Source organism: Gallus gallus, chromosome 21, assembly GCF_016699485.2.
Source record: "Gallus gallus isolate bGalGal1 chromosome 21, bGalGal1.mat.broiler.GRCg7b, whole genome shotgun sequence".
Taxonomy (NCBI): domain Eukaryota; kingdom Metazoa; phylum Chordata; class Aves; order Galliformes; family Phasianidae; genus Gallus; species Gallus gallus.
In genome coordinates, this window is record NC_052552.1 from 1,888,921 (window position 1) to 1,909,223 (window position 20,303).

The 20,303-nt window shown below is 42.6% G+C and overlaps 2 protein-coding genes across 3 annotated transcripts in view; both read left to right on the forward strand.

The window, feature by feature from the left end:
• CFAP74 (cilia and flagella associated protein 74) overlaps positions 1 to 11,894 on the forward strand; it is a 68,341-nt gene extending 56,447 nt beyond the window's left edge. For both annotated transcript variants that reach the window (XM_040651294.2, XM_040651292.1), the window contains 13 exons: positions 255 to 409; positions 984 to 1,118; positions 1,522 to 1,631; positions 2,003 to 2,058; positions 2,368 to 2,487; positions 2,802 to 2,951; positions 3,391 to 3,520; positions 4,025 to 4,179; positions 5,148 to 5,286; positions 5,737 to 5,864; positions 6,355 to 6,489; positions 7,606 to 7,837; positions 11,446 to 11,894. In XM_040651294.2, the coding sequence (XP_040507228.1) occupies positions 255 to 409; positions 984 to 1,118; positions 1,522 to 1,631; positions 2,003 to 2,058; positions 2,368 to 2,487; positions 2,802 to 2,951; positions 3,391 to 3,520; positions 4,025 to 4,179; positions 5,148 to 5,286; positions 5,737 to 5,864; positions 6,355 to 6,489; positions 7,606 to 7,713 (1,521 nt within the window). In that variant the 3' untranslated portion in view covers positions 7,714 to 7,837; positions 11,446 to 11,894. The remainder of the gene's footprint in view (positions 1 to 254; positions 410 to 983; positions 1,119 to 1,521; positions 1,632 to 2,002; positions 2,059 to 2,367; positions 2,488 to 2,801; positions 2,952 to 3,390; positions 3,521 to 4,024; positions 4,180 to 5,147; positions 5,287 to 5,736; positions 5,865 to 6,354; positions 6,490 to 7,605; positions 7,838 to 11,445) is intronic.
• On the forward strand, positions 10,378 to 17,331 carry TMEM52 (transmembrane protein 52). Its single transcript, XM_040651457.1, has 5 exons — positions 10,378 to 10,383; positions 10,831 to 11,489; positions 12,276 to 12,320; positions 13,492 to 13,661; positions 13,944 to 17,331. The coding sequence occupies exons 1-5, from the start codon at positions 10,378 to 10,380 to the stop codon at positions 14,252 to 14,254; spliced, it is 1,191 nt and encodes a 396-aa protein (XP_040507391.1). The 3' UTR covers positions 14,255 to 17,331.
• Positions 17,332 to 20,303: the final 2,972 nt, after the last annotated feature.

Genomic DNA, 20,303 nt, shown 5'->3' on the forward strand with positions numbered 1-20,303 from the left:
ACTTGTGGTCTGCTTTAATTATGAGGTAAGTAGCTAAAATTGCCCATTTTACCTGAATGTTATTAGAACTGTTTGCAGTAACTACTGTGTTTGTGACCCGTTACCATAATTGTACTTCTGTTACCTTGTTCCATACCCTCCAGGGCACTGCCTCTCAGGTGATCCTTGGGCCAGGGACTGAATATTTGTAAATGAATGTCTTGATTGCATTACCTGTGATTGGTATTAGTGTGCAAGTTGCTGTGTATTTGCAGGAAATAAAGAAAGATGAAAAGACAGAGAGAAAGAAATTAAGTGTTCCCCTTTCCAGACGGCAGTCTTCCAGACAGGTTGTAAGGACTGGAAGCGTTAAATGCCTGAGTTCTTCGTATAAATCTGAGCAACCAGAATGCAAAGAGATAAAGCCTGAGTAAGTCAGCAAAAGTATCTTCTACTAATTAAATGAATTCTTTGTAATTCTTTTATAAATCTACTAAAACGTACATGTGGGGAAAAAGCCAAACTGTAGTGAAGAAATAACTTCAGCTATATTGCAAATGCTGTTTCCAAAATTAGCACTGCTTTTACGCCACGCAGCTGTAACCTCTCATGTAAGGCAAAGAATCCTTTTATATGCATCAGAGAAATTAAAGACTTCAAAGAATCTATCAGAAAGCACGAGCTGTGGCTGCACTGGTAGATTTGGCTGAGGATACAAGAGTATCATTTTAAGGGGCAACTAGACAGCTGAATTTTATTACCAGTAGAAATCACTAAACAGTACACCTTTTCTAAATAGGTCTAACAGAGCTGAACAAATTCAACCCAGATGGAAACTCCATTCTGGTGCATTGAGACAGTCATTTAGTGTCACTGCTATGCTGTATTCTGAACGTCTAACAAAGAAAAAGAAAACACACATTGTTCAGTAGATATATTTCGATATTTTTTCCCTTCTTTTCTCTCTGACTTGCTAAGACTATTCTTATTCCTGGATTTTCTAGCTCAGAAGCTTATATAGCAGCCCAGGCATTCCTGACAAGGAATTTCAGAGGAAAGTTTGAAAAATACACCATACCATGCTTTGTTGCAAGTGGACATGTTGACGAAAAGAGAGGCTCGGAAAGTCTAAGCTTCAGGTATTGCACACACATGACTTGAAGCGAGATCTTGGCCATTCTTGGTATTTCAGAAGGTTTGCAGGAAGTGGTAGGCAGATTAATTTATTCCATTATTCATTTTCAGAATTGCTTCATAGATCGGTGGTAGAAATGCATGCTCATAGCCCACTAGTTGGGTAAGAATATAACATGCAAGTAGGAAAGCAGCTTAGAGAACAATTGTATGAAAAATGTAATAGCTTGATGTAGTCCATCTTTCTGTAGAGGCAATACACAAAAAATCAGCCACTAAAAATCGTGTTTTCTTTTGTAACGCCAGCTTAATGCTACTGCTGTGCGAACAGAATAGGAACAAATTTCTGACAATTGTTTTCTTTGTCTGTATAATTGTAGAGCAAATATCCTTTTACTGTCTCCGCAGCCCTTGTAACACCTTGTATTTGGAGCTGCATTGTCCAGCTGTAGCACCATCTGTTGTGGTCACTTCAGATAACGGAAAAAACACGGTTGATTTTGGTGATGTGGCAGTAGGTATGAAATCTGAATTCAAACACTGAGTTTTTTGTCTTTAATTTCTTCTGAGCATAGTTTTGCATTTTCTCTTTATATTCAGTGGATTTTTTGAATGTCAGTATAGAAATTAGCCCTGTGAAAAGTACTCAGGTGGAAAATTAGGAGCCTATCTGGACTGCTGAGGCATGTAAAAAGCAACTCGATACTGAAATGTGGAATCAGGAACTTGGCAATAGACTGTCTGAATTTGAAAGCATTTGATGGGCTCTATTTGTTAACTATAGAAGTGGAATGAATGTTTGACATGGGCAGAAACATGATTTAAAAGAAGTGATGGCGTCGGGGGTAAGCTTCATCATGGTTTTAAATCTTGCTTTCATTCCCAACAGGCCAAACAATACTGAAGGAAACTACAATACAAAATATCTCCCCAGAAAACCTGGAAGTATCCTTGTTTGGAACACAGGAGTTAATCTGTCATTCAGTTGCTGTTCATTTTGAGCCTTATCTGTAGGAGTTCAACACTAAATTAAGGAGGAGATTTCTCCAGTCTCACTCTGAAATCTGGTGACATAAGAAGTACATCACCAAGAATATTTCACCAATATATCCTCTTATTGATCTGTCACATTTGTTTGGAGATGGATGGTTTACGCACTTCTTTTGGCCAAAACAATACTTAGAATCTGCTCTTATATCTCCTTTTCCAAGGTTTTTGTTTATTAACTTTGTTCCTTGAGTTGCACATCTTCAGCTACGATTCTCAGTTCTGAATCCCAGTGGTCCCTTCCTGTTGGTCAGACCAGTTAGGATGCTTGAGCCAGGTGAAATCAGAACTCTCATCGTCTCTTTTTCTCCAAATAAGAACAAATTGGTGAGTAAGGAGATGTAATGGGAACAGTAACTGAGGCAGAAGGGGGAAATACAAGGGGCTGCATTATATACACATATTGCTGACTGGGCTGTGTCTGTACAATAAGCAAAACTTTGCTTGTGCACAGCCCCTTTCAACATCTGGATCTTTATGCACTGAATTCAGAATTTCTGTAGTAACAGCCCATTGGGGCTGGTGGTGCAAGGGTAGAAGGGTTGGGGTGACTCAAGGGGAGGCTGCCCTGGAGTCCAGGCAGTGCTATGTGGGGGTGTTTTCCTTCAGCAAACGGGCTGATGCAGGCATCTCCTTGGCAGTTCCTTGAAATGCTGGACATCCGGACTGCAAAAAACAACTTGCCACTAAGGATCACTGGTTATGGGGTGGTGCCATCAACTGTTTGCTCTGTGGAAGTACTTGATATGGGCTATGTCCTAACCGGAGAGAAGGCAACGTCCACATTCAAGGTAAAGCCCTCAGTACTGAACCAGAAAGCGTATCAAGAATTTCTGTAGGTAGGATGAAGAGTTCTGTAGTTTCCAGACTGGTGGAATGTAAGCTGGAGACAAAAGAACAGAGCTTTAAAGGCACATCTGGCAGAACGATTTGAGGCTGAGACAGATTTGGGCTGAAGGTAACAATGCTGTGCAAAGAAGATGTTGTTTGCTGGTTCTGTGCTGCCTGCAGTGTTCTGCCTCTGCAAAATATATATATGGATGTGATACCTTCTACAGAAGAGAAAGGGCCTGTGTCATCTTTTCTATAGATCTAGCCAGTATGCAGAGCATACACAGTAGTGTAGTAACACAGCAAAATAAATTCAGCCAGTTTCCAAAATACAGATCCTACAGGCCTGAGAATCAATTTTCTTCATAAAAATGCTGCTGTGTAAATTCATGTTATCAGGTACAGAACACTTCCACGCTGACCCTGCGATACTCCATTCATCTGGATTCATTTTCATCCGCGAGGGACAAAGATCAGCAGAGGGTTCCATCTTTTCTTATGTCCTCTTTGCAAGGAGCAGAGACTGTTGGTAACTTTTCCGTATTATCTAAATAGCAGCAGTATTTTGTCATGTTAGACTTGCACAACTCTGTCAAAACCTGGGGCATCACATGGCTGAAACTGAAGGCACAACTTTGTCTCCCCAGTAGGAGCTGTACGAAATCTGTCAGTGTAGGTAGCTGTAAGTCTATGCAGCCTGAGCAGATATCCAGAAGGAGACACCAGTGCTTGAATCTAAATAAGTCCATACAGCATTTTTCCATTAGAGCATATTCTGGGCTGTCCATCCTTGTAAGAAAGATATGGAAGAATATAGGAAGGGTTTGATGTCTTCAGCTCCACTGGATCAATGCGTTAAACAGATAAATGGACTTATCTAGAATTTGTAATGCTGTGTTTTGCATGATATGATAATAACATTTATCAGATCTTATTTTGTGTTCTAACAAAAATGAAATGGGTTTAAAATACATGTAGAACTAAAACTGAACTGTCCTCCTCTCTTACCCATATCCTTGTTTCCATTAACCAGAAACAGAGAACTGTAATGGTGTAAGTGCATTCAGTGTCCTTCCGGCAGAAGGAGAAATTTGTGGTGGGGAAAGCCAGGACTTTATTGTTACTTTCAGTCCTGAGCGTGAAGGTCTATACTATTCTGAGTGTCTCAAGGTTGTGCTCTTTGGCAAGGTAAGGCAATCAAGATTTTATTAGTATGGATCTCAGTAGGAGCTGTAAATAATTGTACCTAGGACAGGATTTGTAGGCAGAAATGTTATCCTTTTCAGATTAACTGATATAGGTAGGAAATGACAGGGCTGGGGTCCACTGGCTTTTTTCAGGTATTAAATATTCAGTTTCTCATTTATGACAATTTAACTTGAGATTCAGTCCTGTGCACAGCATGAGCACACGAGGTGATGGGAGCTAGCTTACTGCCACACTGCTCCAGCTGGGTTCTCTGCAAGTAGTAGTTAATTGTAGAAGGGAGCAGAGCTATGCTGCACAGTGCAAACTGGCAGGTGCACTGAGTACCAGGAAGCTGCTTCTGCATTCTCTCAGCATGAGGAAGGAGGCTTCCATCTGTAGAGCAGCAGTTGAGCTTACATGGAGCCCAAATCAGGACGTGCAGGCTGGCAGCATGGCAGGTAGCTTTATGCTATGGTCCAAAAAAGGCTAACCAAAAGTTAATATAGGGTGCCTGCTAATGACCATCAGCACATACTGCAAACTGAGAGAAAATACAGTGACCAAATAAGTACTGTTTCCTCTCCTTATGTGTTTTGTATTCCTAGATGATCTTTTAGAATTGCAGGTAAGGAAGAAAATGAGAATAAAATGAATGGAGGCTGGTTCAGGTTTACTAACTTCAAGCAGAGTTTGGCAGCAGATAAGTTTAGTTTTTTCCTTAGTGGCTTTAGTGTAAATAGTTATTGAAGTCCTTTCTGAGGCACACTGCCTGAGAATGAAATGTTTAAAACAAAAGTGCTTCAAGACAAGGGGAAGATGCAGGATTCTTGTGTTAGTGTGTGGTGCCTCCTGGCACTGAAGGTAAGCAGATGATACCATTCTTAAGTGACTGAGGCTGTGTGTCAGTATTCCAGTTACACTGATGCTTGAGCTGTAACCCGTATCCAAAATATTCTTGTCCAATATAGAAAACTGCCCATGTGATCCAGCTTAAGGGGGCAGCAAGAGATCATCCCATGTTTGTGGAAGGTGGGATTCCACTAGATGTGCCCATTGAGTCCTTGGCTGTAACGTTACCTCCGTCACCAAAAAAAGCACTAAAAGAAGGTAGTGTGCTGCCACTTATTTTATTACAAAACAGTGAGCTATAAGCCATAGGCACGTTCCTTGTCTTTTAAGAGAAAGTATGCTAAGGATAACCTTTCCACAATGAGAACAAGTAAGATTTATGGTATAACCTGTATTCATAACTCCCCTCCATATCTGTGTGAAACTTTCCCTTAAGGAAAGATTTTATCTGAATTCTACTGCAGTTGCATCTTAATGAAGATCACCTATCTTTGCAATTCATCTTGCAAATGCCTATTATTTAATACTAACACAGAGAACTAAGCTGTATTGATTTTTCTGCCACTTCTCTGATGTGCATTAAATATTTATACAATTGTTTCACGTTATAGCATATACTGGACTCTCCTGATTGTACTGCTATGAAATAGACATAATTTCAGGGGTTTGAACTTATCCTCAAAGTTTATTCGATTCATATTTGCTTAGAGCGACAAGAACCAGTGAAGTCCATTGTCCTGCTTCTGGAGCACGTTGAAGGAGAGAATGCCCTACCGCCAGCAGTGGCAGAACTGAAAGTTGGAGCTATACAGACAGCTCAGTTTGCATCTAAGAAGGTGAAGAAAATGCCATTTCCTATCAGATGCTGTTAGAAATGCTGGTGGAGTGTAAATGGTTACTAATGCCTTCTGTCAAAAATTTGTTCTCCGAATTAAAAATGACTCATATTTTTTTTTTCTAACAAACTTTGCACAAAAGCATTCATGAAAGAAATTAAAAGATGGGTTTTCAGGGGTTGATAAGAGGAATTAGCATTATCATGTTAAATTAATTGTTTACTTTCAGTGATTTCCTTATCTAATTCTGAAATACAACAGTTTGAGCACAGAACTGAATTGCAGTTCTGATCCTCTCACTTGTAGTATTTTGCTTTATGGTTTCTTGTGACAGTGAACAAGATGGCTGTTTGCAGTTTCAAATGGCAGAAGTAGTTTGGCAAACAGCAGGGCTCCATATAGCATCTGGGCAAAGTGAGTGTGCATAAATGGTTATTATGTATAAAGAAATTGCACTGACTGTGATGGGGGTGTGTTGTGTTTCTTGTAGAACGTGGAGTTCAGTTTTGATAACCTGTCACACCTCCAGAAGAAGGGATTTGCTATTGAACCTGTAAAGGGAAAAGTTGATCGTGGTCATGTAAAATGCATCAGTGTTTTTTGGGTGCCACCTGCTGACTTCGATGTAAGTAACAGTTGCACATTGCTTCTTAAACCGCCAGCACTGCAGCTGTGTTTTCACTGACTTACAGGATCAATACAAAAGCTGCTTTGACACATTAGAATACAGGAACAAAAGCCAGTAACTATATGTATGATTTGAAGGCTTTCTATCTCATCTTTGACTTCCATTCATCTGTGTGAGAACAAGCATTAGTCACTTGCACTTTACAGGACTTAAAATAACTTCTTACAGACCATTGCATTATACAGTGCCAAAATACTGCTGCTATTCACTAAAAGATACTGCTTTGTTCGCATCCACGAAGTGAGTTTCTTAATGCTCCTTCTTCAAGGAAGCCTGCAGCCCTGCTGATAGAGAACTACATTTCCATAGATCGCTCTGCCACGGTGTTCACACTTCTTTTAAAGCTTGGGTACCTTTTCTTTTGGTATATTCCTAGAAGTCAGTGGGACCTGTTTCATTTCTACTTTATGAACTGCTCAATGAACCCTGTTTCCTTGGCATTTCCTGCTTTTTTGTATTGCAAAGTCTTGATATGATTTCAAAACAGCCCTTCCAAATGAATCTGCTTGGGTACTTGTGGAAACTGAAAGAATCTACTCTGCTAATTTCTGTCAGCAGTGTGTGGGATGGCAGAATGAGTGGCCTAATCCAAAATTAAAAGGATGCTGTCATTGCTTGGAAAGAAGGCAGTAAAGATCCTGGCACGACATACGAGGCTGACATAGTTCCTCTTGGCAACCACTGGTGGTTACACAAGATTGAACACTAAATCATGGCTAACGGGGTTCACTTCTTTCCTAACCCTTGCTGCAGCATACTCTGTTGCTGCCTTGCCCAGTTGTCATGGATGTAATGTGGTGACGCTCTCTGTAGTGCTCTGAGGATACAGCACTTAGTCACTTGAGTAAACAAAGTCATGCTACTTTGTTTACTCAAGTATGAACATTGTGTGAAGACAGGAAACAACTGACCAAGAGAGAAGAGAGGTAACCTATGGCTACAAGGGGTGCATCTTACCCCTGAGCTGAAAAATAGTTCAGAATGTGGTCAACTGACCTACGTACAAAAGAAATAGGCTGGTTTACGTGGTGTTGTCTTTTGTTTTTTTTGTAGGCCAGTGCCCCCCTGGTTGAGACAGCCTTCCTGAACTTAAAAGGTGACATTAAGGAATCTTACCGAATCCTCTTTGTGGCAACAGCTGTATCTGCTCCCACTAGCTGAGGGCCCAAAGCTACGCGGAAGGTGAAGATATAATATTTGGGAAATCACTGGATCTCAGTTGGAACCTGGGAAGATTTTGAAGCTGTTGCACATATGTGAGGGGAGGAGGGAAGCAGAAAGGAAGGTAACGTGTGCAATTCCTGCTTTTCTCTGCACAGAATTCTATATAAATTCTGTATCTACTAGTTTGATTTTCAGACTGACCTGGTGATACTAACCTTGTAGTAGAGGGAGGAATTAACAAGAGGCACCAGGTAGATACACCTACTGCTAATTGCAGTGTCTTCCAAAGGCAGGAATTCCCTCAGAAGGAGTACCTTTTTTTAACCTCTAAATGGCTGAGTTTCAAACAGTGTCTGCTTCCAACTTCATATGCATTTTAATGGCTGTGGTGGTTTTGTTTTTTGTTTTTCCTACAACGACCAGAATAAAGTACTTTATTTTACACCTCGTCCTGCTAGTTTGGGCAATCATTTTTACAATACAGTGTGAAATCTTCATGATCAAGGAAGAGGCAGTGACCGTGCTGTTTACGAATCACTGTCTGATTAGACACTAGATCATGGCTGCCCAGGAACTTTATTTCTATATTTGTTTTCATTTGAATTCTGACTAAGAACAGACTTCTGCTGGTTACTGAGGAAGCAGAAGTGCCCCATAGGTTTGATTTGGGTCAAGAAGTGGTATCTGGTTCAGGGAAGCGTACAGAACCAGTACAAGATAGGGAACAAGGGACCAGAGAGTCAGCAAAAATCTGGAGCATAGGTAATCCCTTAAATCTTACGTCATCTTTCATGAATCACAGTAAGCCTGTGGCAAAGCTTCCTGGCCATCGCTCCAGAGCCCTCTGTCACTTGTGTAGCTGTTGAAATTGCTCATTTAGCTTAGCAGTAAGAAAACAGAACTAGGCCATTTGTAAGCATCACTAAGGTAAATGCCTCGTGCTAGTCCAACTACAAGGAGCTCAACGCAGTAACTCTAGCCTTCATGTAATTTACCTCTTGAAGACACAAACAATCCTGTTCAACACTTAATCTCCAAAGCAGGTTAGCAAGAATTACAGTAGATTGGGTGTTAAAATTGCCAGAAGCTGCTAAACATATAACATCAAAACAGAAACGAAAGCTTACAAGACTTCGGTAGGCATGGAGCCCACGTTGTGAGGAAGATACAAAAATGTATGCTCAGCAATACATCTGTGTTTCCCAGAAGCTTAAGTTTTCTGCTTCTCTAACTGTACTTCTGGACGTCATGCTTTTACATTGAGTTTTGTAACTGTGGATTGCTCTTGGATCACCGGATATGAACTCTTGAACTTCCAGAAAAGTTTGGATCTAAATGCAGTTATACTTGGTTCTAATCCAGCTCCAGTTGAATAAGAAGGCCATTTACATCCATTTTCTATTCCTTAACAGCTATGTTAAGTTCATTTCTAAGACAGGAAGTGAGAGAGTCAGTGCGTATCATGCATATGTGTTCTCTTAGCCAGTGACTTCAGAGATTGCTCCACACTTATGAATGGTGCTTTTTCTAAATGAGCTACAGTCCCATGACCCTGGTTGGTCCTGTAGGAAAGTATTTCAGTCAGCAGCACATGACTTTACTGATAGAGCAAACCCAGTAAACGCCAGCTGCAGGGAGAGCTGTTCAACTCAGTACTTCCAAGCTGTCAGGGCTGCTGTTGCTCCCAGTTGCTTCTTACAAAAGGAACTTCTGCCTCCAGGAGTCCAGATGTATTTCCTCCTGTTTCAGTAAAATCTCAGGAAAACATCCTTGTATTTTGTCACGTTTATTACTGCCAGAGATCTCAGCAAGATGTTCTTCTTTTAATTGTTCTTCCCCTTTGTTCTCCAATTGAAATCTTTCACAACCCAGTTAGCTTCCCTGCCTCTTAGGTCTAGTTGTGTTTTTGTTGCTTAGCTCGTCTTATGATCACCCTCATTCTGATCATCCACGTAGTGGCTAGCTGTCCTGATTTCAGCTGGAACAGTTGGTTTCCTTTGTAGTATCTGGTATGGTGCTGTGTTTTGGCTTCAGAAGAAGTGCTGATAACACACTGGTTTAGTTGTTGCTGAGCGGTGCTGTGCAGAGCCAAAGACCTTTCAGTTTTTCAGCATCTTGGTCTGTCCTGCCCACAGGGTGCTGGGGGCACAAGGAGTTGGGAGGGGCCGGAGCCAGGACAGCTGACCTCAGCTGGCCCAAGGGATATTGCATGCCATATGACATCATGCAAAAACATATAAAACTGAGGGAAGCGGGCTGGGGGTCAGCTGCTCCTCGGGCATCACTTGGTGAGTAGTGAGCAACTGTGTCGTGCCTCACTTGATTTGTATATATGTACATGTCTTGTTATTATTACTATTATTCCTCTCCTCCTTTTCTGTCTTTCCAAATACTCTTTATCTCAACTTAGAAGTTCTGCCTTTTTTTCCCCAGTTCTGTCCTCCATCCCACTGGGAGAGGGAGGGAAAGGCCGTGCGGTGCTCAGCTGCTGCCTGGGTTATGCCACAGCACTCCCATTAGTTTTCTGCCATGTAACTGACCTCTGCTGTCCTGCTGCTTCAACAGCATCTGACCTTTAAGTCACCTTCAGCTCTGATGCAGAAATACTCCTTCCTTCATATGGATACAGTTGACTTTTGATGCCTGTTTTCTTTCTCCCTGATGATGGTAAGACTTCTGTAACAAGCAAGGGGAGCTTCTTTATGCTCTGGGTATGGGTACCCATCTACAATAGCTAGGCTTCATGTGAAGAGGACTGCAGAAAAGCTATCGTTCAGAAGGGGAAAGTTGCTGCAGGGATTACAATAATCAAAGCATTAAAACATTTTCCCACAATTTTCCCTCCAAATACTTTATTGCAAGACAGCCACACCAACGTGTAGGAATTGTAAGTGAACTTATAAATGGGAAATGTTGAACACAGTTACCTTCTTTTGGTTGCAAACCCATTGTCAGAGATCCATCAAAACCTTTTCAAGTGTGTTTCTGTATGTTTTAACGAGGCTTTCTAAAAACACAAATTATCTGCTTTCCCAAAGCTTCGTTACTGTCTTTTATTCCTACTTTCTCATTTATTTTTCACTATGCCTTCAAAATACCTCTGAAACGTCACAGCCCCCAGCTGTGTGTTCGGCTGCTCGCAAATCTCATCGTTATCCATTTGTAAAAAGCAACGAACAGCAGTCCAACACCGCTCCGGTGAAACCTCTGCCTGCTGCTTTCTCTCCATCCGGACTCCTTTTCTATCACGTTTCCAACTTCACCGCTTCCATTGTGCGCGGCCGGCCGACGCAGAGCCCCGCGGCGGCTGCGAGGAGCCGCGCCGGCACCTCGGGAACCCCGGAGCGCGTAAGAGGAGCCCGGAGGGGCCCTTGTGGGGGAGCCCCGCAGGAAATCACGGCGCTGCGGGGACCCGGCGGGCTCGGCCCCGCCTCGGCTCCTCCCCGCGGCGGGCGGCTCCGCTCAGCTCGGCGCGCAGCGGTACGGAGCCGGGCGGCGGTGCGGGACGGAGTGCCGCGGGGCCGCTCGTGCGCTGCGCGGGGCGGGGCGGGGCGGAGAGGCCCCATTGGGGCGATCCGTGCGGAGTTCCCCCCCAGCGCAGCGGCCTGGGCGCGGAGCCGCTCGTCCTTGGGCAGCGGCGCGGTGCTCGGCCCGCCACCTGCTGCGGGACACGGCGGCGCTTTGCTGCTGCCCGTCTGGTTTCCTGACCCCCTTTTTTCCCTTTCTCAGGCACCGCTTTGCTCTTCTGTGGATAGCACGAAGGACTCTGATCAGTGAGTAATGGAAATTTTTCAAATGTCCGTTTCCCCATCCGTTCCCATCCTGATCGAGTGGCAGTATCGGGTCAGAAGGAACATTTACTCGCGGCCGTGCGCTGCTGCCCGGTTTCTCTCCCAGCTCCTTCCCGGCTCCGGGCCGTGACTTGGCTGCCCTTGCTGCACGCACGGAGCCGCACAACGCTCTTCTTCGTAAGGACTCGGAAGTGTCAGCTGCTGGGAGTCAGCTGGCAGGCTCCTCTCCGGGGCCAAAAGCACCGCTCTGCATCAAATCCATCCCAAATCTCCACTTGGAGTACTGCTGTGTCTGAAATGTGCTAAAGCTGATCTCCTTCTTATCTTGTATTTCTTTGTACCGTAAGTAGATCTGAGTAAGATGTTCCTGGTTGCACTGCAGCTATGAAAAAGCAATTTAAAAATAAGCGGAGGATGTGGGAAGTTGTCTTGGGCTGGGATTGTCAGACAGCTGCTTCATGGAGGTTTAAGTGGAAGAACTATTTCGTAGTGCCTCGGGAATCCAGCGAGTGCAGCTCTCTCTCTGTGAAAGCACTTTTTCACCCAGAGCCCCGCTTTTACAGTGGGGTTTGTGTGCTCTTAGCTGGGGTAACGTTACAGCTATGAAGAACGGTCCTCTGAAATGAAATCTGAAGGATTTTTGTTCCATATTCCTATTAATTGCTTCCCCTTTTACACCTCAGAACTCACTTGAAATTGATTCCCTGCCATGTATTTGCCATTTGAGTGTGGATATTTAAATCAGTGAATTATCACCTTTCTTCACAGATGCCCTCAGAACATGTCTAATTGGACAAGTCTGTGGTATGTCTGGTAAGTTTATTATTAATCTTACTCAGTAGTTCGACACAGCGTGAGCAGGGAGTGCAGTAAGGTAACGGGAATGCTCCTCTCAGTCAGGATGAGGGGAAAGGACTGCTCAGGGAAAGCTGCCAGGGGGATACATGACAGATGGGACGGCAGAGGAGATAAGGTGTCAGGCAGAGCGGAGCATTCATCTGGGGGTCTGTCATCTTTCCATTCCGAGTACGCCAGAGTTCAGCTGTAGATCTTGTTTGTTCTTCCTAAATAAACAACTTGGGACACAATGGCAGCTGCACAGAACGGACTTGTTAGGACTTGGCACTGCCTCAAGTGCAGTCCTCAGCGCTCTCCCTTTTATGGGACAAGAGGCTGTGAGCTTATGGTGTTGATTTTTCATTCTGATCTCAAGCTGAATGAAAGAATAATAGTAAGCGAGAGGCAAAGGTCTTGCCACGAGTGTATTTGTCTCTCCTAAAACATGCACTCTGTGTATCCTAATGTTATTTTTGCAGCTTGTGTTCTGTCACATAACGTATTAATTTTGATAGTAACAGATTGAATTGATTAGTTTTAATCATCATTCAGTCTGAGCTAATTTGCTATTCTTTGCTTAGAAGAAACACGCTGATATAGGACTGTTTAAAAATACATACGGTTGCATAAAATATTTTAAGGCTTCTGTAATTAGGCAGAGTTAAAATCATGAAAGCTAATGAGCTAGTGCTGAGATACCTCTCCTGAGGTGATTACTGCCTTGCTCCAAGGGTAGCAGCATGTGAAGGCATGACTGTGTCACTGCACACCAGCGTGCAGTGCTAGTAGTGCAAGGAAATACCCACTGCCTAGAGATGAGGTCACACTCCTTGCACTGGAGGAAAGATTCACTGCAAAGTAAACAGTGTGTACTTCTCACACATGGGAGCCACCTTCATTGCAAACAAGCTGAATGTACAACCCAAGATGATTAACATCACAGAATCTGTAAGCCAGAAAGGATGATACCAGTAGTCAGAGCACTCCCAGTTTTGACTGTTTGTGATTCAGCTTTGTAATTCTGGATCTGGGACCCATTCAGAGGAGGTTTGACCTGTCTTTCACCCATTTACAGTGCAATTATAGCTGACTCTGCAAGAAGTATAACATAACCAATGACATTATGGTGTTCTCCACCTTCTCTAAGGTTAATCTTGCTGACTGTGTTCATGCTCCTGCTCTGTGGGATCACAGCAAGCTGCAAGAAGTTCTGCTGCCGGAAGAAGAGGCCTCCAGTTCAGCCCTTCCCTCGGCACCCCTATGATCTGACTGTTGTTGCTATTGACAGTGACAGCACTGCTCACAGCACAGTGACCTGTAGGTATCCTCTGGGTTACACCTACTCTGCCAGGTGCTTTACAGCAGTAGCTGGATAGCAAAATGTGCAGACGTTTGCTCTTCTGACAGTGTTTTCTTTTCAGAGAATGTATAGATTCCGTCATGGATAACTCTACAGTGGTAGCTTTTAGTATAGTGTGCATGTATTGTGCAAGCAAAAGGCAAGCCTATAATTTTGTGGAGAAAAATGGGATTAGCCCTTTACATATCAGGGTTCCGTGCAATTGTTGATTTTTGTCTTTCCATTTCTTTTCTTCGCAGCGTACAGCTCATTCCAGTACCCTCCGAGTGCCCCTATCCCTTCCATATTTGTGGGTTTGGATAGGAGCACTGTATCCCCTCCAGCTTACAGTCCCTACGCAATGGATTTGCCGCCTTCTTATGACGAAGCTGTCCAAATGGGTAAACAACACATTGAAGTAGCGCTGGTCAACCAGAAACTCAGTGACATCCCTGGACAGGTGATGCCAGGTGGGCAGAATCCCATCCAGAATTCACCTGACATAATCAACAGAGATCCAGCAACACAGCCAAATTCAGAAGATGCTACACAAGAACAGCCTCAGCTCTAGCTCATTTTGCATGGGGAGTAAAGAAATGGAAGGACTATGAAAGTTAAAGAGGACACAGAGAATTTGGTTTTGTAAGACAAAGTTATGATGGAAAGATGATTCTCCTAACAGATCATGATAAAGGGCAGCAGTTTAAAAGTGCCTATGAAGGTGGGACATAGATGCTTCTTCATCTCCTGTTTAAGACAAATAACCCCCTGTGCCCAGCAGAAGATCACAGGGATGTTGCCAACCTGGAAACAGTCAGATGGTAAAAAAGCAAGTTGCTGCTCCTGAACAGAGCTTTCCCAAACTGGAGTTGAAAGTACAGTCCTATAAACTCACATGAGAGAGTCAGCGATACTCCGTCTCTCTACAGTTTCTTTTATTTTGAGAACTTCAACTGCTCAGCAAACGGCTGCGGTGCTAAATTTGTCACTACATAACAACATGTGTTCCTCAAACTGAAGAATGACGGCAAACAAGGACAGGAAAGTGTTCGGAGGAAAATGCATCACCTTATGTTTCACAACTACAGACAAGGAATGAAGCAGATAAGAGAGATTATTTCTGTTGGTCATAAGACTTGAAGGGATTGCTTTTGAGGTTTTTTTTCTTTAAATCTATTTTCAAGATGAGCTGGCTTGCGTATGGGATCCTTTTGCTACTTATTTCTGCCACTTGAAGTACAAATTAGTCTCAAAGAGATTTCCATACTTGGCTGAGTATTAGTAATGTGTTTCAGTATTCATGTTCTTTGCTGACTGAGCGTGGTGGGTTTGAAAAACAGCATGAATTGGAAAATATCAATTGTTTTAGATGCAGAACATATATAATTGGCTATTTCAGAAGAACATGACGCTACCATCATGAGAACCCATGTGACATCTCACCTGGAGGGACTGCCAGGGTGAACTTGACAAGCACTTAACTACATAGTTTTTCCTTATTTTTAAAGGCTGAAGTAAATAAGAAGATAACCCACACGGCATCAGTTTAAGGTTTATGGAAAAACTGTGTTATCTAATCAGCTGTAACTGACCACAGAGAGCTAATTATATTGCCTGCCAGTGTCAGCATCAAGTTCATAATCATTTTCTGCAGTGTGAATTTCTCCCAAGTACATTTCTTCCCATCTTGGTAACATTTGCTTGCACTAAACAGGAAAATTCTGGGGAATTTCAGAGCAGTCCTGCAAACATGAGATACCTCTTGTCAACCTTTGATGTGTAAAAGCCAAGATTGAACACAATGGCTGACACAGTCAATTCTTTATGCTGCCATGTTACGTTTGTATCTGTCTTTCTGATTGTATCGCAGAAGAGGGGTAATTCCTCTCCTGAGCCATTACGTGCACACTAACAAACATGTTTTGAAAGCTTAATGTAAGAAGTGTAGCATGGTGTCTAATGCGCTATATTATGTTAATTATAGCTATGAGGAAACCCAGGACATACTAAAGACTCAGCAGACATGAAATTAGAGAGAGAGAGACCAGGAGGAAAATGTCAAAACCAAAATCTTGTATGTAAAACAATAAATGTAATTAATTTTTAAGATTACATTTCTATCTCACAAAGAACTTTAGCAAATTTTGCCTAGCTTGCAGTTGGCCAACACGTTATCTCTATATTTCTGCGTTCTGTACTGTCTGTCGAGGTGGTAAATACATGTATGGATTGCTCAGACTTTCCAATTTTTGTTTCTTAGCACAGCAATCAGTGGGCTAAAACACTGAACTCTCTAATACTGCTGGAGACAAGGCAGAGTGCTCCTGTGGTTAGTAGACAGGAATATAAAATGAGGTGGATGAAATAACAGTGACTGACACAAGAGGGCAGTCCTTCGCTTTTCTGTTGTATGATCGCTGGGAACTGCTCCGCAAGAGCTCTCTTGGTAGTGCCAAGAGCAAGGGCGGTTCCGAGCCTGGGCTCTGACCAGCTCTGCAGAGAGAGGTTACTTTGCAGTGCAAGGACTGAGTTTGCTAGAGGAAAAAAAGGGGAATAAAATCACAAGGGTTTGACTTCCCTTCTCTGCATGTTTTTGCTTTTACAACGCTTCTGTCATGTGAGCTCTCAGAAGTTCCTGACCAGAGTACCTACCACACTGCAAGGAGACCCATTCCCTTTGCTTATATATGCTGCTAGACCCAGTATCAAAACACTAAATACCCATGGAGGGTATTGTAAGGCTCTTGCCTTACAACGAGGTTCATTAATCCAAAATCAACTATTTCCCTGACCTAATCAACAGACAGGAACATAGGATTTTCTTTAAGCATTTAGTATTTAAAGATTAAAAGCAGCTCAGTCTGCTCCTCACATGTTTTCAGTAGTGATGTCTGAGCCCTTGATCTGACTTCTCACAGCTGATAACCAAAGCTCACCCTTACCCTGTCTGTGAGGAGGCAGATTATTGCCCCCTGACAACTGTGCATTATTTTCATCTCCACTTAGCCAGTTTCATTAGCTCAATAGAATTGCATGAAATATATCTCTCCAGACATAAGGATCATAAATAAAGGCAAGGCAGAGAAAGATGATTTCTTGTTAATGGCTATAAAAATAGGTTTGAGAGAGATTCTATTCAACCTGCATTTTTGCAGTGCAGCTGTAAAAGGATAGTAAGATTTCTTAGCCTTAATGAGTGGTAAGTTAAAATGAACTTCTTAACTTTGATTAACATTTTAAAACCCACTAATTAAATCTGAGAATTTAAAATCGAGATTACTGTTCTTTGTTCCTATTGCTGCTTTCCATGCAAACTTCTCTTCTGACTTTTTCTTTGTGTTCTTTCTAGCTCTGTTTATCTCTCTGCATGAGATCTGACTTTGTGATCCTAGAAAACTCTGCTGATGGTTGATGCCACTTAGTGAGGTTCAAACAGGATACCTTCAACAGCTCCCAACCTAGATAGGTGTGGTGTTCTTTGTTTCTACCCTACTGAGCTTGTAAAGGGGATCCGAAGGATAGGATTGTTCTTCAATTGTTCTTATGTATGTTGACAGGGTCCCTGGTTTTGGCAGTGAAAGCACTTTTTGCTTCCATAATTGCATTCTGCACGACTTGAAAAAAATAAAACTCAGCTGCAGAAAAAGAGCCCAGCTTACATTTGGTTTTATTCCTCTGAACCACGTGTCTAACCACATGTCCCTTCCCACTTGTTTCCAAACAGCCATGATATGTCTCAACTTCAGGCTCTCTGAGAGCCATTAAAAAGAAACTAGAAGAGGGCGCATGAGAATTAATTCAATGACAATTAATGTCTACGTACATAATTCTTAGAGCCAGTTCTTTAAGTATTCTGAAGCTTTAAAACAAGACATTATAAGGGATGCTATTTATTAGTGCTGCAGTGATGCTGAAGGTTTCCATTCCCCAGCCAAGGGAATCGGATTGCAGCTGCCTGTGCGTGTGCTATTGTGACGTGTTTAGAAGCCTGCAGGGTGACCTCCACAAAGCTACTTCCTCTCTCCTGTCCCTTTTTCTTCGCTTTTCCTGTTGACCTTCTGTTTAAGGCATGTATCCCTTGGAATGGGAAATTCTCCCCACAGTGCCTACCACAGTGGAAATGTGGTCACAGAGGGTGCCCCATGCTCAGCTGGATGGAGGACCTATGAATTCTGATTTGTCAGTCTAGCATTTTCACCATTACTAGATCTGCTAAACTCTGATTACATCCACACAAGCTTTGTGACATCTCTAAGGGAAAAGCTCCTCTTAGTAATTAACTGAAGTGCATATCTATTGTGAATTGAATCTGGTGCTCATTTGGCACCGTTCAACGTGTAATTCTTCTTCTCCCGTTTGTCCATAATAATTGTTTTGGCAGCTATTTTCTGTTCTTTGCTGGCTGTGTGCAGGAGCTTATGATGGGGAGATGCACTGCTGGAGCAAGGCCGTGCTTACATCACTGGCAGCAGCTTGCAGTCTTGTCTCTCCTCTCGCACACACATGCGCTCACCATGAGCCCCTGTGCTCAGAAAGAAAATTCAGGCTTGCAAGTAAATTGCCTCAATAATTTATAGGCTTTATAGCCCAGAGCAAATTATACCTTGGCTCTGTGATGAAATTCAGGCTGCAAATCCCTTTATAGCCAAGCTCGTTAACAATATAAGTAAAGCGGTACATCTATAATGGCTTTTATGATCAATGCATTAGAATCTTGGGAGAGTATTAAGTGGTAAACCAGCAGCATCCAGAGCAAAGCATCAATAGGGTCTGGATGCAGTACGACTCAGAAAAGCCACTTCTTTTTCTGCCTTGCACTTGCCTTTGTCTGTCTCGCTGCCCCCCGAATACCATTTATTCACCATGCAGCATGTGCTATGCTCCCAATCAATAAAATAGATCTTGCTGTCCTGAGGGCTGGTTTACTGCATTAAGCAGCAAGTGTTGAGTACGTAGGTCAGGAATTCCTGCAGGTGCAGAGATCTCTGCAGAGATCTATAGGAGTTACACATTCCTATAGTGTCTGTGACTTGGCCCTAGGAGAAGGGGAAGTAGATGGATGACAGCCCTTCATCCTAAGGATGGATGCACGTCTGGGGAACTGTCCCCACACATCTGTTATTCCACCTAGCCTGCAGTCTGCCTTCTTCCACCAGATGGTATCAGTGAGCCTAACTGACCTACGTGCACGTCAATTTTTCAGATGCTTGACCTCCGGGAATTTAATTAAGAATATTTGGAAGAAAAAATCTCCTTTCCTTTATTCTCCATTGGTCAAATAGAGAGCAATTACGGAATTACAGAACAGCTGAGTTGAGGAGGGACCTCTGGACACCACCTAGTCAAATGCTGCTCACAGCAGGGTCAGCCTGCTCTGGAGCTTGTCTAATATGGTTTTGAATTACCCAAGGACAGATTCCACAACCTCTCTGAGCAACCTGTTCTAATGTCTGAGCACTCTTACAGTAGAAGTAGCATACTGAATGTTTGAGTGAAGTTTCCTCCATTTCAGTTTCTTGCTGTTGCTTCTTGCCATGTCAGTGGGTACCTATTGAGAAGTCCACCTATTTTTATGCTTTCCCATCTGGTATTTATACACATTGGTGAGATCTCTCCTGAGTCTTCTCTTCCTGAGGCTAAATAACCCCAGCTTGCTCATACTCTCATTTTATGTTAGATGCTTCAATCCTTTAATCATCAAAATATTTAATAACGTCTTCTTTCCAACTTGCCTGGATCCTCAATCATTCATGAATTTCACCTGAATTTAACTGTGACATTAAATATATTACTACCGAATGTAGGCCTACAATAAACAGTTGCATAAAGCAAACCATGAGAAACACGATGTGAGTGATATTCCTAATCATCCTATTTACCCCCTCATACCGTGCTGGCAGGCTGTATGCTTTGCTGATGCTACCTATGCAATGCTTTTCATTGTGCTACTTAGACTGACATTACATCATCTCGTACAGTGAGAGTTCAGCACAGGCTTGTAATTAAAGCGGTCAGCTCAGTGTGCTGCTGATTTGTGTCCCAATGGTGAGAAAACAGGCAAAACTAAATCAGAAAAGGAGCAGAGGAGATGCTTGTACGTGACCTGCTTAATCAGAAATAGATGAGCTGCTTGAAAGCAGGAAAATAAACACAATCCACCTATTGCTTTGCATGGTGTTTCTGGGTAGAAGATGCTACACAGGTATCCCCTCCTGTGGGAGATTATGTTTTAGAAATACAGGAAATCACCTGGATTAAAAAAAAGAACATAAGGAATAACACTGTTTCTAGCCCTGAAAAGGAAGACTTCTTTTCTCCAGATTCTCTCACTGTCAACACGAAAGCTGTTTCATCAGAGCATGCCCTTGTTCCTACAGGTTTCAAGCCAAATGGTTGGTTTTTGGTTTAAAAAATAATAATAATAATAAAAAAATTGGCCTTATTTTCTTATGTGAAGTATAGCTGGCAATACTGGAAAATGATTGCTCGGTGCTATGCTCTAATTAATAAATAAATAAATCTAAGTTTCTTATTGATTCCTATCTCTCTCCTTTCCGATGCATCTCGCTATTTTATGTGTGAAACTTAAAATCCAAAATCTCGGTGCTTTAAGCAGTGCA

Excerpts from the sequence above, each read along its gene's own strand:
- TMEM52 (XM_040651457.1), top strand. Across the intron at positions 11,490-12,275 it reads AGCACGAAGGACTCTGATCA|ATGCCCTCAGAACATGTCTA; the intron begins GTGAGTAATGGA and ends CTTTCTTCACAG. Across the intron at positions 13,662-13,943 it reads TGCTCACAGCACAGTGACCT|CGTACAGCTCATTCCAGTAC; the intron begins GTAGGTATCCTC and ends TTTTCTTCGCAG.